This window comes from Pteronotus mesoamericanus, unplaced genomic scaffold, assembly GCF_021234165.1.
Source record: "Pteronotus mesoamericanus isolate MK-2021 breed Mesoamerican mustached bat unplaced genomic scaffold, CSHL_Meso_final scaffold_54, whole genome shotgun sequence".
NCBI lineage: Eukaryota > Metazoa > Chordata > Mammalia > Chiroptera > Mormoopidae > Pteronotus > Pteronotus mesoamericanus.
This window is the reverse complement of record NW_026555321.1, coordinates 69,730,001-69,747,671: the sequence shown is the minus strand read 5'-3', so window position 1 is coordinate 69,747,671 and position 17,671 is coordinate 69,730,001. Positions and strand designations below refer to the sequence as shown.

Below are 17,671 nucleotides of genomic sequence, written 5' to 3'. Positions count from 1 at the left end.
TTATCCCTGCAGAAATGCCTCCCCAGGTATATCTAAGTGGATAAAAATGGGCTTTAAAACCAACGCAAAGCAATTACTGAAGTGTAAATAGTTAGCCTTGAAACCTCCCAGACTTCAGGACAGTTCCTGCTATTGACAACTAACATGAACTTTTAACAGAGTTTTCAGCTTTTAAATTGAATTGTGTTAAGTGAAAAAATTATTTCATGGAATTCTTTTCCCTTGTAAATATTTCTAAAGATCATATACCACTTATGTGTATATTGTTTTTTCTTAATGTCAGTTATAAATGTCAAAAAATATGAGAAAACATAAATTAATCGCTGTCTTAATGTGTTAGATGAGAAACAGTGTGACCCCACTTTAACACAGAATTTTTTAGACAGGAAGGTATTAACACATGTTAGAAAGACTGTGTTTGTGTAAGCTGTTGTGCAGAGTCACAGACATTAATCTCCAGGACTGGAGCTTTCAAAATGAGACCTGGCAATATACAAGTTATATTTGTTGAATATTCATTCATAATAGAAAAGCCTCCTAATGCCTCATTTATATTGTCATTTAAATCTAGTGCCACTTTAGATTAATTATAATCCAAATTACAGCTCTTTGCAGTACAAGAATTAATATAGAGTTTATCCAGATTAATACATTTGCATTGAAAATGTAATATGTCTCTGCCACAGCTAAGGGGACCACTTTTTAATAAGGGAGTAAACATTAGGAAGGATGGAAATTAACCTTCATTATTGCAATTAAAATTATCCTTTCATTCCAGTCTCATTACAAAGAATACTGCACTGGTAATTATAATTTAGAATTATTTGGCATTGAAAAACATCTTCTGTTACATTCAAGTTTTAAGTATTCAAATGTTATCAAATACATTGATTCATAATAATATTCAAATAATACCTTAGTATTTTGTTTTATTGTTTTTTTCAAGATTTGCTTTGTATATATGTGTTACTGGATTTTCCTCGCTTGTTATGAGTATAAGCCATTTTACAACCTTCTGTATTTTAGGGATTGGAAATTATGAAGTAAGCAGCTTCTGAATTGAAATGAATTATGTCATTTTTATGTTGCAATCTCATGCAAGTTAAATAATCTCTTAATTGATTGATAATCATTGGCTCATCTATTTGGCAGTACTTATTTGTAATTAGACTTCATTTTTTTAGTTTAAATGTGTTAAAAGGACATGTTTTTTTGAGAATGTCGTGATGTCCTTAATAATACAAAATGAAGTATTATATCACTTCAAAATTTTGTCTAGGGTATCGAAGAGGGTTTATTTCAAATAAGGTAACATATAAACTATCAGTAATAACAAAACTTAATCAATTTTTCCTGAAATTGATTGGCCCTTATTCAAGATGTAAAATATTTCTAGAATAAAACAATTCAGAAAAAGACCTCAGAGTTGAATCCTTGTAATTTACCAGGGAGGCAGTAGTACCTGAGAGTGCACCCCTTTGAAAAGCAGAAAAGGCACACTTGCATAAAATGTGATTTCCATTAGTTTTCAAATAATCGTGATGACCTGCCTTATCCTCAAGAGTCTGTTTTTTATCATATGTTACTACATCTCAGAATTTCTGCTTCCTCTTATCAATGGCATGCATTTCCAGGTGCCTAGCTGCAGCCAGGGGGCTCTAGTCTTTATTTATAACTTCTTTATGTAAAATAACATGGTCTTTACATAGCTCCTAGCTTACATAAAGATCAGGTTTAATTAACTAAGTTAATTAGGCAAAAAATATTGAAGTTGACATGGATATTGAGTGGAGTACTATAGCCAACAGTTATTGCAATGGCTATGAAATGACCCTCACACTTAACTCTTATTTTCTTGATGCAGCACAAATGTCACTAAATTCAGAAGCAACTATGTTATTAATAAAAATTAATAAGCATAAAAATAAAATGGATCAATTATACCAAAAATGTACACCAGTGTATTGTAGTTTTAGTAAAATGTTTCATAGCTTGAAATAATTTTTTTAATCCTGTATAGTACCAATATTAGAATATATATGATTATGATAATAAGGCCATAGCTATACATTTAATAGATTTAAAGGTTTCTGAGGATTATGCTATTTCTTATGTCCCATGGGGCCTGCAAGCAACAAGGGTCAAGAAAATTCTCTTTTAACTCCTGTGTGACAGTCTTTGATAGCATAGGGAACTGGACAAGCTTATAGTTTGGTTATGTCTGATTCTACCATGCACACAAAAGAAGGATAAGGGAATATGACAGTATTATTTGCTTAAAGAAGCATATTCTTACTCAATAATGGGGAACTTAAAAAAAAAAAACTTCCTGTCTCAAAGGGGAAAGCAACTGATAGGCGTTTCCTGATGTAAATGATGATGATTGTATACAACTTGATCTGACACTTTAAGTAGTAAATTTTATTTGAAAACACTGTTTATCATATTATTTTCCTGGATTTTTATTTTTAACATTTTAAATACAACAGCACAAAGTACATTCTGTTTTGAGAAAGAAAAAAAATCTATTTCTTTGATGCCAGAATTAATTTCCTGTTTATGACATATCTCTGGTTATCAAATACTTGGTTCATGTTTAATCAGTGTGATGAACTTCTTCAGTCTATGTCTCAAATTTAAGGACATTAAAATACAAATGTAATCAGTTCTTTTTTCAGATGACTAGAAGGAATCTACATTTCTCCAAGGCATATGTACATACAGGGCAAAAGTACCAATTCAAGTAAAATCTAATGTTTGTAAATCTAGAAATCAGTGTAGTTATTTGAAAATGTAGCAGTAATTCTGTACCTATCATTATTGTCATTATGTCATTGAAATTCTATTTTAATTTTGGTGTTCTTGGAGTCACACTTAAATTTCAGAATTCAAAATGTCTGAAATTGTTTACATGGTTTAAACATGCATCTCTACCCGGGATAGAAAAAGGAATGCATTTTTTTATTCATTTTTACTTTGTTTCTGTAACATTCTTGACCTTATTTTTAAATTAAAACTGGGTTATTTTGCAATAAGGTGCAATTTGTTCATTTATATGAACCATATGTGGATTGAAAAAAAAAATCAAGATAAATCTTCATGCACAGCATACAATCAGATTACGCCTAGACTCTATATTCACACGGGGTCTGATAGCAATCAATGGTTTAGCTTCATTGCATTTCAACATGTATTTGCACCCAGTTGTCCAGTGATAGTATCCTCACCCTGAAAATAATTTAGTTGCAAATTGACTGGAAGATGGTGAAAATTGAAAGTTAAAATTAGAAATACTCATAATAAACAGCAGAAAAAAGGTCAGATGATGCCGTGCTATGATGAGATTGGAATGGCTGGTAAATGAGGTTTTGTGTTTGTCGTGAGATGTATGTGACATGCCTACCCAATGTCGCTGTAATATCCACCCTTGCAGAGGAGATTATCGGGAAAATTGATGCTGGAAAGAATTTTCTGTTAGATTAGGAAATTAGAATTGCGCTCTTTCTTTGATGTGTGTGAGGCTCCTACACATGACATTGCTCATCTAGGTAAAATTTTAAACCCTCTTTAACGCTGAATATTTGGATTAACCTCATAAAACAGTTGCCTTCTTGAGATTTGTACCATAATGGTATGAGTACAGCCAAATATCTAGAGCAAAGAATAAATCACAAAAACAGCAGAAGAAATGTATAGTTAATATTTGTAAAAATACTAATTTTGTTTGAATTATAAATAGCTCTTCTTAGAATTTTGATATATTTTCAGTATTCAAGAATTTTAGAAAAGAAGTAAGGAATTAAACGTTAGTAAAAATAATTATTTTCTATGTTAGCATTTGTGAATGGGAGTAGATTTGCTTTAATGAGATAAAGGCAGCCCGGGACACCAGAGAGCACATGTTATTGATGAGTCTTTCAAGGTCTCCTAGGGTTATCTAAACATGAGACAGGAGTACATTTTAAAATATATTTATAAAGTCCACTTAGTCAGTAGACACAAAGAAGTGTGCTTTTTACCTTTTAAGATTAGCATCACTTAAAAGTGTCTGATTCCTCTTGTGATTTAGTGGCTTTAGAGTCAGTGCTATATGAAAATCATAGAATCTTTCAAGTTTGACATTGTTAGTCTTTTGAAATTGACGTGTTCTACTTTTGGGGGGGGGATCAGGAATAATCACACCAGAAAAGGAGCTAAAAGTCAGTGTGGCAGGGGTGACCCAGCCACTCCTGCTGGCAAAAGAAGAAGATGTCACAACAAAAAGATCAAAACCTACTGAGGACAATAAATTCTGTCATGAACAGGTAACTATGTTTTTCCCCTTTGCTACATAAAACTGTTTCTTTTTTTAAATTTTTAAAATTTTTGTTCCGGGTAGTTTAAGAGCCCCAAACAATAACATCCTGTTAAAATATAGACCTTGCGTTGGCAATGAATTAACCCTCAGTGTTACTACTAATGCTGTGAAGTCATCAGAATAACATTAACATTTGCCACATTTATTCAATATTTTCCAGTTCTATCAGTGTCCTTATTGTAACTACAATAGTAGGGACCAAAGTCGTATCCAGATGCATGTCCTGTCACAGCACTCGGTGCAGCCGGTCATCTGCTGTCCCCTCTGCCAGGATGTCCTCAGCAACAAGATGCACCTCCAACTGCACCTGACACATTTGCACAGCGTATCTCCAGACTGTGTGGAGAAGCTGCTTATGACAGTAAGGACACCAAGTGTTGATGCATGTGTGACAGAAATCTCTGGAAATTAGCAACACAAAATCTGCAATTATTGGTTGATAGAAATTTATTTCTTCCTCACAACTTAAAGCTGGCTCACAGACTCTGTTACAGAAATCACAGTCGATGGCCCATTTGTTGTCTCTTTTGCTTAGGAAAATAAATGTGATAACAGGCATAGATTATTCAATAACGTGTTTTACAGCCTTATTTTTATACCTATTATGTTAATCAAATGAGTCAAGTGGACACGTTGACTTTCAAACTGTCTTGTGTATCAGTATAAAGAAAGAGACCTACACAAACATTTTTTAAAAAGAAAAGAGTACAGCATTGCAGTGGCATTGTACTGAAATTTTAAGGGATAGGAGTTGTCTGTAAGAGCCATAAAAATGTCCCTGCTTTGGTTGGAAAACTCTAAGGGGGATGCTACTGGACAAATGATGGACGTGGCAGAGTCTGTGATTTTTGGGGTACATTTGATGGAACCCCTTGGGTTTTCACAGGTGCCTGTCCCTGATGTGATGATGCCAAACAGTTTGCTACTGCCAACAGCCACCTCCGAGAAAGTGGAGAGGGACACACCTGCAGCCGTCACAGCTGAGGCATCTGGGAAATATTCAGGTATGCCGACCTGTGACCAAGGTCTGCAGAAAACACACATCAGGGGCTTGCATTTGTGGTAGAGCTCCAAGGTTATTACTATCAAAGAGTTACAAGCACAGAAGAGAAAATATTCCAAGAGACATAGTTTTCAATGCACATTTAGTATCTGTTATGTGTCACAGCTCTTGGGGGACCCAAGTATCTATGACCAAGAATATTCTGTATGTTCTAATTCCTGAACAATAAGGCAAGGAATGGCCCTTGATGCCACACTGATTGTAGCAAGTTACTATAATTACCTTTGACTGCTTTTATTCCACTTCCTGAAATTCCTTGAGGTCAGTGGTGATTTGTTATCACCTTTGTATTGGCAGTGCCTAGCACAGTGCTTGCAACATAGTATTTGCACAGCAAATACTTCTCTAAAGAATCAAGCAGAAATGGTTAGAGGCTCTACTTCCAATATTTATTGGCACCTAGCCTTTCTTCCTGTAAGCCATGTGTCTGTGCTTTCTCCTGCACAGGTGAAAGTCCAGTGGATGACAAAAGTATAGCAGGTCTTGACGATTCAAAGGTTAGCGTGGAAATAAAGAGTGAGGAACAGAAACCAACTAAAGAACCTATAGAAGTGTCCGAATGGAACAAAAATGGGAGTAAGGATGTGAAAATCCCCGACACCCTGCAAGATCAATTAAGCGAACAGCAGAAGAGGCAACCCCTGTCTGTTTCAGATCGCCACGTGTATAAGTACCGCTGTAACCACTGCAGCTTGGCATTCAAGACGATGCAGAAGCTTCAGATACATTCCCAGTATCATGTGATTCGGGCTGCGACAATGTGTAATCTCTGCCAGCGTAGTTTCCGTACATTCCAGGCTTTAAAAAAACACTTGGAAGCAGGCCATCCTGAGCTGAGTGAAGCTGAACTCCAACAGCTGTACGCCTCCTTGCCCGTGAATGGTGAACTCTGGGCCGAGAGTGAAATGATGGCCCAGGATGAGCATGCTCTGGAGCAGGAAATGGAGAGAGAGTACGAGGTGGACCACGAGGGGAAGGCAAGTCCTGTAGGAAGTGACAGTAGCTCTATTCCTGATGACACAGGCTCTGAACCAAAGCGGACCTTACCCTTTAGAAAAGGGCCAAATTTTACGATGGAAAAATTCCTTGATCCATCTCGCCCATATAAATGTACAGTGTGTAAAGAATCATTCACCCAAAAGAACATTCTCTTGGTCCATTATAATTCAGTTTCTCATCTCCATAAATTGAAAAAGGTGTTGCAGGAAGCCTCTAGTCCTGTCCCTCAAGAAACCAATAGCGGCACAGATAACAAACCCTATAAGTGCAGCATCTGCAACGTTGCATACAGCCAAAGCTCGACCTTGGAAATCCACATGCGATCTGTGCTCCACCAGACAAAGGCCAGGGCTGCCAAGCTGGAGCCAAGTGGTCACGTGGTTGGGGGGCACGGCATTGCAGCAAATGTTAGCAGTCCTGGCCAAGGCATGTTAGAGTCCATGAGTTTAGTAGCAGCAAGCAGCAAAGATACCCACTTAGAAGCCAAAGAGTTAAACAAAAAGCAAACTCCAGAATTAATCTCTGCTCAACAACCTACACATCACCCACCACAGTCACCAGCACAAATTCAGATGCAACTCCAGCATGATTTACAACAGCAAGCTGCATTTTTTCAGCCTCAGTTTCTAAACCCAGCCTTTTTGCCTCATTTTCCTATGACCCCAGAAGCTCTGCTCCAGTTTCAGCAGCCTCAGTTTCTCTTTCCTTTCTACATCCCCGGGACAGAGTTCAACCTGGGGCCAGAGTTGGGCTTGCCGGGCTCTGCTGCGTTTGGTATGCCTGGCATGACAGGCATGGCCGGATCCTTGCTTGAAGACTTGAAGCAGCAGATTCAGACTCAACATCATGTTGGCCAAACTCAATTGCAAATCCTACAGCAACAAGCACAACAGTACCAGGCCCCGCAGCCCCCACTGCCATCTCAAAAGCCGCCCCAGCAGCAGCAACAGCAGCAGCAGGCAAGCAAGCTATTGAAACAAGACCAAGCCAGCATGGCCAGTGCCGACTGCCCAGCCTTGAAGGATGTGCCATCTTGCAAGGAGGCAGAAGAGAGTGTGGAAAAGCAAGAAAAACCAAAGCAAGAATTTACAAATGAAGGTGAAACACTCAAAGAAGGCAAAGACTCAAAGAAGCCCAAGTCCTTGGAACCATCCATCCCACCACCCAGAATAGCTTCTGGGGCCAGAGGAAATGCAGCCAAAGCATTACTGGAAAACTTTGGGTTTGAGCTGGTCATTCAGTATAATGAAAACAGGCAGAAGGTGCAGAAGAAAAGCAAAAGTGGGGAGGGTGAAAACTCAGATAAACTGGAATGTGGAACATGTGGGAAACTGTTCTCCAATGTTCTCATTTTAAAGAGTCACCAGGAACATGTGCACGGTCAGTTTTTCCCATATGGAGCACTGGAAAGATTTGCTCGTCAATACCGGGAGGCCTATGACAAGCTTTATCCAATTTCACCACCTTCTCCAGAAACACCACCTCCACCACCACCCCCGCCCCCACTGGCCCCAGCTCCCCCACAGCCTTCCTCCATGGGGCCAGTGAAAATCCCAAGCTCTGTGCCCACTCCCCTACAAGCTCCACCACCCACTCCTCCGCCACCACCGCCCCCACCTCCTCCTCCCCCTCCTCCCCCTCCCCCTCCACCTTCTGCTCCCCCACAGGTCCAACTGCCTGTGTCTCTGGACCTCCCCCTCTTCCCTTCTATTATGATGCAGCCTGTGCAACACCCGGCACTTCCTCCCCAGCTGGCCCTGCAGCTGCCCCAGATGGACACACTATCTGCAGACCTCACACAACTTTGCCAGCAGCAGCTCGGGTTAGACCCCAACTTCTTAAGGCATTCTCAGTTCAAACGCCCACGGACAAGAATTACAGATGATCAGCTCAAAATCCTGAGAGCTTATTTTGACATCAATAATTCTCCTAGCGAAGAACAGATCCAGGAAATGGCAGAGAAGTCGGGCCTCTCTCAAAAAGTTATCAAGCACTGGTTTCGCAACACGCTTTTTAAGGAAAGGCAGAGAAACAAGGATTCTCCGTACAACTTCAGTAACCCACCTATAACGGTTTTGGAAGACATACGAATTGATCCACAACCCTCCTCCTTAGAGCACTACAAATCTGATGCTTCGTTCAGTAAAAGGTCTTCCCGAACGAGGTTCACCGACTACCAGCTTAGGGTTCTACAAGACTTCTTTGACACCAATGCTTACCCCAAAGATGATGAGATAGAACAACTTTCCACCGTTCTCAACCTCCCAACCCGGGTTATCGTGGTATGGTTCCAGAATGCTCGTCAGAAAGCACGGAAGAGTTATGAGAACCAAGCAGAAACAAAAGATAATGAGAAACGGGAACTAACTAATGAGCGGTACATCCGAACCAGCAACATGCAGTATCAGTGTAAAAAGTGCAATGTGGTGTTTCCCCGAATCTTTGACTTGATTACGCATCAGAAGAAGCAGTGCTACAAAGATGAAGATGACGATGCTCAAGATGAAAGCCAAACTGAAGACTCCATGGATGCCACCGACCAGCTGGTATACAAGCATTGTACAGCATCGGGCCAGACGGATGCAGCCAAAAACGTTGTGGCCCCCACAGCCAGTTCTGGCTCTGGGACAAATACACCTCTGAATACGTCACCCAAACCAGAATCTGAGAAGACATCTCCCAAGCCTGAATATCCCACAGAAAAGCCAAAGCAGAGAGACCCCTCGCCCCCTTCTCAAGGCACCAAGCCAGCCCCACCCTTAGCATCAACCTCCTCGGACCCAGTGCAGGCCTCAGTGGCCCAGCCCCAGCCCCCCAAACCACCCCAACTGATTGGAAGACCTCCCTCAGCCTCCCAGACCCCGGTCCCTTCCAGCCCACTGCAGATTTCCATGACTTCTCTCCAGAACAGTCTACCTCCACAGTTACTCCAATACCAATGTGATCAGTGTACCGTTGCCTTTCCGAGTCCGGAACTCTGGCAGGAGCACCAGCACATGCATTTCCTTGCTGCTCAAAACCAATTCCTTCACTCTCCATTCCTGGAGAGGCCCCTGGATATGCCCTACATGATATTCGACCCCAACAACCCCCTGATGACCGGACAGCTGCTGGGTGGTTCTCTGTCACAGTTGCCACCCCAGACTGGGGCCTCCCACACTACAGCTCCTGCCACTGTCGCTGCTTCCCTAAAAAGGAAACTGGATGACAAAGAAGATAATAACTGCAGTGAAAAGGAGGGAGGCAACAGCGGTGAAGACCAACACCGTGATAAACGCCTGAGAACCACTATCACCCCTGAACAACTGGAAATACTCTATGAAAAATACTTGCTGGATTCCAATCCAACCCGAAAAATGCTTGATCATATTGCCCGGGAAGTAGGGCTGAAAAAAAGAGTTGTGCAAGTCTGGTTCCAGAATACACGAGCCCGAGAAAGGAAAGGCCAGTTCCGGGCAGTGGGTCCGGCCCAATCTCATAAACGGTGTCCCTTCTGCCGAGCCTTGTTCAAGGCCAAGTCAGCCCTAGAGAGCCACATCCGCTCTCGGCACTGGAATGAGGGAAAGCAGGCAGGGTACAGCTTGCCCCCAAGCCCTTTAATATCCACGGAAGACGGTGGGGAAAGCCCACAGAAATACATTTATTTTGATTATCCATCTTTGCCATTAACTAAAATCGATTTATCAAGTGAGAATGAATTAGCTTCAACGGTGTCAACACCTGTGAGTAAGACCGCAGAGTTGTCACCCAAGAATCTGCTAAGCCCTTCTTCATTTAAAGCGGAGTGTTCTGAGGATGTTGAGAACTTAAATGCCCCTCCTGCTGAAGCTGGGTATGATCAAACTAAAAATGATTTCGATGAGACGTCATCAATTAATACAGCCATCAGTGATGCTACCACCGTTGATGAGGGCAATGCCGAGGTGGAAAGCACAATGGGAAGTTCTGGAGATGTGAAGCCAGCTTTATCGCCTAAAGAGCCAAAAGCTCTTGACACTTTGCCAAAAACAGCAACCACACCCACCACAGAGGTCTGCGATGAGAAATTTCTCTTTTCTCTCACTAGCCCCTCAATACATTTCAACGACAAAGATGGCGACCATGACCAAAGCTTTTATATCACAGATGACCCTGATGATAATGCCGACCGCAGTGAAACATCTAGTATCGCTGATCCGAGCTCCCCAAATCCTTTTGGGTCCAGCAATCCTTTCAAATCCAAAAATAACGATCGACCAGGTCACAAGCGTTTCAGAACCCAGATGAGCAACCTTCAACTTAAGGTTCTCAAGGCATGCTTCGGTGACTACCGAACTCCAACCATGCAAGAATGTGAGATGCTGGGGAATGAGATCGGTCTGCCCAAACGTGTGGTCCAGGTGTGGTTCCAGAATGCAAGGGCCAAGGAGAAGAAATTTAAAATCAACATAGGGAAGCCCTTCATGATCAATCAAAGTGGAACAGAAGGCACCAAACCAGAGTGTACCCTGTGTGGGGTGAAGTATTCTGCCCGCTTGTCCATCAGAGATCATATTTTCTCCAAACAGCACATTTCAAAAGTGAGGGAGACTGTTGGGAGTCAACTTGATCGGGAAAAAGATTACTTGGCTCCGACCACTGTTCGGCAGCTAATGGCACAGCAGGAACTTGACCGTATCAAGAAAGCTTCAGATGTGCTGGGCTTAGCAGTGCAGCAGCCAGGCATGGTAGACAGCAGCCCTCTCCACAGCATCAGCCTCCCAGCAGCCTATCCAGGACTCCCTGGCCTTCCTCCAGTCCTTCTTCCTGGAATGAATGGCCCATCCTCCTTGCCTGGATTCCCACAGAATTCAAACAGTAAGTCCCATCCAGGGGAGTCAGTTTAATGAATTAGTAATATTAGGCAGCTGATCACATGTGACCAAGAACAAAGTACATTGGAATCCCTCTTTATTTCAGTGAGTAAAGACATTAAATTATTTGAAATATAGAATTTATTGACTATAATTAATAAGTAGGAAGTAAGTCTACCTGAAAATATGCAGAAAAATAAAGACTGGCTAAGACATAAATAAATTCATTATTTATATCACTACATTTATATGTCTTAGAAATATTCTTTTTATAATCATTTCAATACTGATTTCAAGTGGTGTTTCAGTATAAACTCTTGGCTCAATATTTGATGTACAATACTAAGAAAGCAAAACATTAAATAATACATTTATTGGTCTCTTAAATTATAACCATTCCAAGGGATTTTTTGTTTGTTTGTTTTTTGTTTGTTTTTTATTCTCCACCACGTAAGTGCCAGGAGTTCAAAAGTTAAGGACTTCTAGCCTCAGGAATTGACCCACATTACACCTAACACATAATAACACATATTTAAAATTTAACTACTAACAATATGACTTCTGGGGTAATCCGCAATTTGGCATTGCTGTAAGATTTTGACTTTTTTAGCATCCATTGTTTCTTGTTATTTAAATAAATTTGCAACCTTAGAAATATGTTACTATTACCCCGTGCGCTCCTACACTCAGCCCCACCCCAGCAACGGTAATTAAGTCAAACAAAATTATAAAGCTTTCTGAGACAACCCCAGAAGATGAATCCAATTCTGTGTTCATCAAGAAATGAAATTTGTGCAGGTTCAATTTCATGAATAAGTATAAGTATGCAGTACTATTAGGTTAAACAAATTGAATACAGTGTGCTAGGCAATCATGTAGCCAAACAATCATCAAATGTTAAATGTTTTATATGGTATATAAAAGTTATATATTATCCAAAATAGAAAAAAAAATGGTTCTCTTATCATTTCTCCTTTAAACTAAGTTTTATTTTTCAAATTAACAGTGGCTTTTTTTGTTTTTAAAGGGGAATTTTGACATTCTAAAGAGACTTATCTAGAATTAATTAATTACAGATTTCTAGAAAGTTTCCAAAATACCCAGAGCTTTTTTCATTTACACAAATAGGACTTTTACATAAATATCAAACTTTTCAATCTCACCCTTCTTTTATAAAAAACCAAACTTGCCATGTGATCTTAGGAAGATATTCCCACTTTAACTTTTACCTCAGGACAGATGAAAACAACACTATCAAATGGCCTGTTGGCTGTGGCCAGCTCATCTGGCTCCCTGTCGAGTGACGTGTTGGCATTAGAGAGAAGCAGAAAGGGTCTACATGTGAAAGAATGGCCCCAAGAACAGTGTTGCAAGGCCCCTTCCTTGAACTATCATACCTGTACCTTCCCCCCAATAAGGCTTTGGGCTTAAATATCTGGACATTCTTGGAGCTTCAAATATCAGAGCTATGATTACATGTTTTGTTTGTACATTTTAATTGTCAGATATAATTGTTTGAAGAATAATGCAAAAGCTATTTTTTGCATGTAAATGTACTAGTCTTCTAGTCCTACTATATTTATCACTGTGATTATTAACTGACACATAGAAAAATATCTTATGTGGAAAAACTTGAATTATCAATTATGTAAAATAAAGTTTTTCCACATAAAGTCTAATGTGAAAAAACCCTTATGAACAGTGATGTAAAGTTTATAGTTATGTAAAATATTAAATAAAATATTATGTAACATTTAATGAGAGTAATATTAATAGCATAACATTTGATACTTTACATGAACTAAGAACAGTCCAAGTGTCGGTGTCCATGGTTGTTGATGCCTCTGTAAACAGGGGTCAGAGCATCCTGTTTTTCTCCCCACTGGGTCAGAAGGCCTTTGCTTGGACAATGGGTCCTTTGCTGACTGTCCCACATGAGAGAAAGTGAGAAGGGAGGAGAGAGATGATGTTTATAAAATACTTAAACAACATAACCTTTGTCCTCATTCTGCTCAGCACAAATACCATGTATATCCTCCCCTGAAATGTGGGCACTGTTTATAACTATCCGAATTGTGGGCTGATGTACAGGAAGGTCTTCCTTAGTGAGCAGTATATTTAAATGCATCAGACATTGAGGAGCTCAGCACTAGATGTATCTGTTGCTTCATAAAATCATGGACCAAAACAAACTGTACAGTATTATAAAGAAAAAAGGTCTGTGAACATACCTACTACAATTTGCAATTTCTCTTGAATTACTTTTTTAGTGTTTTTTTAAAAAGATTTTGTTTATTTTATTTTTAGACAGAGGGAAAGGGAGGGAGGAAGAGAGGGAAACACTAATGTGTGATTGCCTCTCACACGCTCCATGCTGAGGACCTGGCCCACAACCCATGCATGCACCCTGACTGGGAATTGAAACTGTGACACTTTGGTTCACAGGCTGGCATTCAATTCACTGAGCCACACCAGCCAGGACAGTTTTTAAGTTTCTTAGTTTTTGATTAGTACAGTGGAGTCACCAGCAAGATCTTATTTGAGAGCCTGAGTTCCCAACTTCCCGGTTCACCTATTTTTAAGTTAATTTACTTGTGGTGAGTAACCCTGAATATTTTAAGCATCTCACAGAGTGGAGCTGTGCTTATCCATCTTTCTTTCATCATCTTTCTACCATATTATTTGTCATCAAGCAAATACCTCCTTCACTTTATGGCAGAAATAGACATACCAGCTAGGTGAAGTCAAAAGGAGAAAATTACTTCAATTTTTTTAATTTTTAAAAGTAGAATATTCATAAGTAGAATATTTCTGTACTTCTCATTTGCCCTGGGTTCTTGCAATAGTTTATCTATGTGAATAAACTTTGAGAATATGCCATGTTCATCTTGGGCCATTTGAATGGGATTTTAGTTATGGGAAAGGCTTCATTTTAAAAATACCCTATCCCTTTGGATGTAAATTTGAAGGTTTTGATCCTAAGGAAATCACTAAAAAGGGATTCAATTTAAATGAGATGTACTGTAAAGTAATAAGTCTGATTCCAAAGGCTACACCTTTGGAGGTATACATTAATTGCGATGTACATGTTCAGTTGTAATATTTATCAACTTCTAAATTTCCTGGTTTTAAACATCCATTTCACTCTTTTTTGGATGGAGGTACTCTGTTTGGTTTCCCAGCTTTATGATGCACAAAACTTCTTGCCTTCCAAGAAATCTTCAAATTATTTAGCCTTTCAAGATTATGAAGAGGGTCCTTTCAAGAGTGATGTACATCACGTGTACCTTCATTTTTAAATAAAATGAATTACTTTCTGCCTAAAAAAATTTCTACATTTGTCTTTTTCCATCATGATCACGTGCAAAAAGGGAAAGCAGAGAGAAAAATGACAAACCTGTACACCTGGAAAAAATTAGAAAACTTTAAATTGACATTTTATCGTTGAGGATGTTAGCTTCCTTTGGCATTTTGCTCAAGGTGAATAGAAAAAAAACCTTGATTTTCTATTTTTAACATATTACTTTATTGTTTTAAGCAGTGTCTGATTTAAATATGTTCCATGAGTATTTGGAAATACTACCTAACCAATTTCCTCAAATGGAACTTCAGAACATGCCTTTTGCATTTTTCTCATACTTCACTGCAATTTACTAGCACATTTAGGGTAAGTCTAGATAAGAATAAGTCTTTAATACTTTTATCACAATTTTCTGTGGTCCTGTGTCCATAATTAGTCTTATTTTCACCTCAAAAATAAATTTTCCTGTTAGGAGGCCTAGATCAAAGAAATGTGGGGAAAAGAACATCTTAAGCTCATTGTGAGATAGGCATGTTCTTCTGAAAGCATTACTTTTGGGAATAGGCATCTGTTTCAAGGAAACAAAACCAAACAAAATTATGGTAGTTTGAGATTATCTGTAGGTAAACTTTAATCTCTTAGTGAAATTTCAAAGAATTGGAGTAGGAGTCAGGGAATGGGAAAGAAGTTATCTTATGCTGCATTGTGACCACTGCTCAGTTTTTCTCTTCTATTTCTGGTTTTCCTTTGTCAGTTGGTTACTGAACTTTTGACCACAAATTTTTACAGGCTTTGTCTTTTACTAGTAGGTCTGATGTACATCGTTCAGTATCCTGAATCGGTATCTCTTCTCCTAAAATTTTTACTTAACAGCTGATTATTTACCTTATCTTAATTCTCAAGATACTGATTTCCTAGAAATCCCTGAAAGGTTTTGACTGCAGTAGTTAGGATTTTAGAAGACTATTGCATGACTTCATTATATGACCTTTACTTCATTTTATGACTTCTAGATAGGAACCTGTAGACTCCATATGATGGTAAAGCCTAGTGAACAACCATTGGTCTGTCTTACTTTTTAATGACCATTGCTGTTAAGTCCCTTAGTTTCTTAAAATTTGACTATAATTCTCATGGCACAGAGATTAGGTGAGCTGGCAATTTTTAGATTTATGGGGAAAAGCACGGGTGGAAGGGGTTCAGTTACTGAGTTGAAGTCTCATTATACTAGACTTAGAAGTAAAGTTGGCTTTATGCGTAGGCAAAGAAGCTTGCTACCAACATAATATCATTCTAACAATGTAAGGATGGATCTTTTTTTCCTTAGTAAAGCTTTTTCCACCTAAATCATGCATGCTTGAAATTCTCTAATTAGATAGTAATTTCTTTGACTTAATGTATTATCTTCTGTTAAATGTAAATTAGCATAGAATTTCATAAAATCAGAATAACATAGTGGGAAGAAACCTCAAGTTATCTAATTTAGTATATATGAAGCCTTTTCAGGAATAGGTGTATTTATATCTTTGTTCTTTCTTGCAAATAAAATTTTATGGAGAAGCAAGTAGAAAGAAGATACCAGGCATATATATCAGTGTAGGAATAACGGCCAGGGAGTTGAAGGTTTGGGCCCCCAAAAGCAATGCCATTCTGTCACAGTTTTCTTTAGGGCTAAGTGTAAGTCCCAGTAATCAAAGCTTATCATACTAAATTAGATTAAAGATCAGGGAATTTATTAATTCATTCTTGCCACACCCTGTAAATCTTGTCATTTTCATTTAAATTTATTTCAATTGTGCCAGCCACCCTTCTGTAAAAATGTGGATACTGTTATCAGTTTTTCCCTGAGATACAATGTTACTTTCAAAGATTTTTTTTTTTCATTTTGAATATTTGCAGCTCAAGGAACCAATTTTCTTTAAAAAAATGGAATTTTTAGCATCTGTCTGTAGTTACCATTGAGGATTTTGGGAGACTATTTTCTAACATGATGGACATTCCTTAGAGACTATCACTGAAACGAGTACAGAACTTATTTCAAAGCAGGTCAGAGAAGAGTTGGGTGTGGTAAGGTTACAAAGAGCAGCTAGTAATAAGCTAAACTAATTGACAGTGAGATGATAATGATTAGGGTGAAGTTGAGAGTGCTGTTAAGGACTTCAGAGCAATCCGAATTCAAGCTAAGACTAAGCAAAGCTTTCTCAGCTGGGTAAAGACCAATGAAGAAACGAAGTTGTGTTTGGGTTGTGTTTGTTCTTTTTTTTTCCTAGCTACAGAAGTAGAAGCATGTAATTTTTCTGTGCTTAAAATTTTTTTTTAAACACCCAAGTGCTGCATTTAACATGCAGGTAAGACTGAGCAGTAGTAAAAAGATGATTGTCTTAAATCTATAATCATTCTCTCTACAACTATGTGCTAAACTCCATTCACCTTCTCCTGGTTAATTCTCCTATCAGCCCATCATGCCTGCATCTTAGTCCTTGTCCTGATCATTTAGTGGTTAGCCTTCTCTCAGTCAAGAATGAACCACCACCCACCCAGTCTGTTCCTTTTGCAATCAACTTTATTTCCTTCTGGAAAACATATTTAGGAAAGGCACAGACTTTTATAACTCCCTTTTCTATCCTGAGCTGACATTTAGTTTCTCACCTAACTATCCAGCTCATAAAATTGACTTTGTAATAGGTTATTACCAACCACAACATTAGATTGGGGACTTGAAACCTAGCAAAGATTTCTTGCATTACAATAGGATTCATACTCTAACCCATGTGAGTCTGCCTACTGAGCACTGAATTCCCTTCTCTAATGGGGTGAAAATCATTTTTATGTACAACAAGTAAACCTTGAAGAAGCATCATGTTTTGGGTGTGATAAAGTTGAGCGTTAATATATTCAAATTCTATCAAGTACTCTGTTAGGCACATTGTCAGGATGGTAATGAGTAGCTTAACCTGTACCCTAAAAATGAAATCATGCTTAACCATGCCCAGTCCTTATGATGAATAGTGGTAACTTTTTTTTTTTTTTTTTTTTTTTTTTTTGCTATTTGGTTTTTTTATCTTCAGTGATCATTTACTATTGTTATTTAATTAGCCTATCACCTTCTTTCTTCAATG

General features: G+C 38.7%; 1 protein-coding gene across 1 annotated transcript in view; it reads left to right on the top strand.

Moving 5' to 3' along the window:
- Nucleotides 1-17,671, top strand: part of ZFHX4 (zinc finger homeobox 4) — a 177,710-nt gene that overhangs the window by 156,556 nt on the left and 3,483 nt on the right. The window contains exons 7-10 of the mRNA XM_054595244.1: nt 4,171-4,304; nt 4,518-4,718; nt 5,244-5,361; nt 5,868-11,255. Coding sequence (XP_054451219.1) covers nt 4,171-4,304; nt 4,518-4,718; nt 5,244-5,361; nt 5,868-11,255 — 5,841 coding nt within the window. The remainder of the gene's footprint in view (nt 1-4,170; nt 4,305-4,517; nt 4,719-5,243; nt 5,362-5,867; nt 11,256-17,671) is intronic.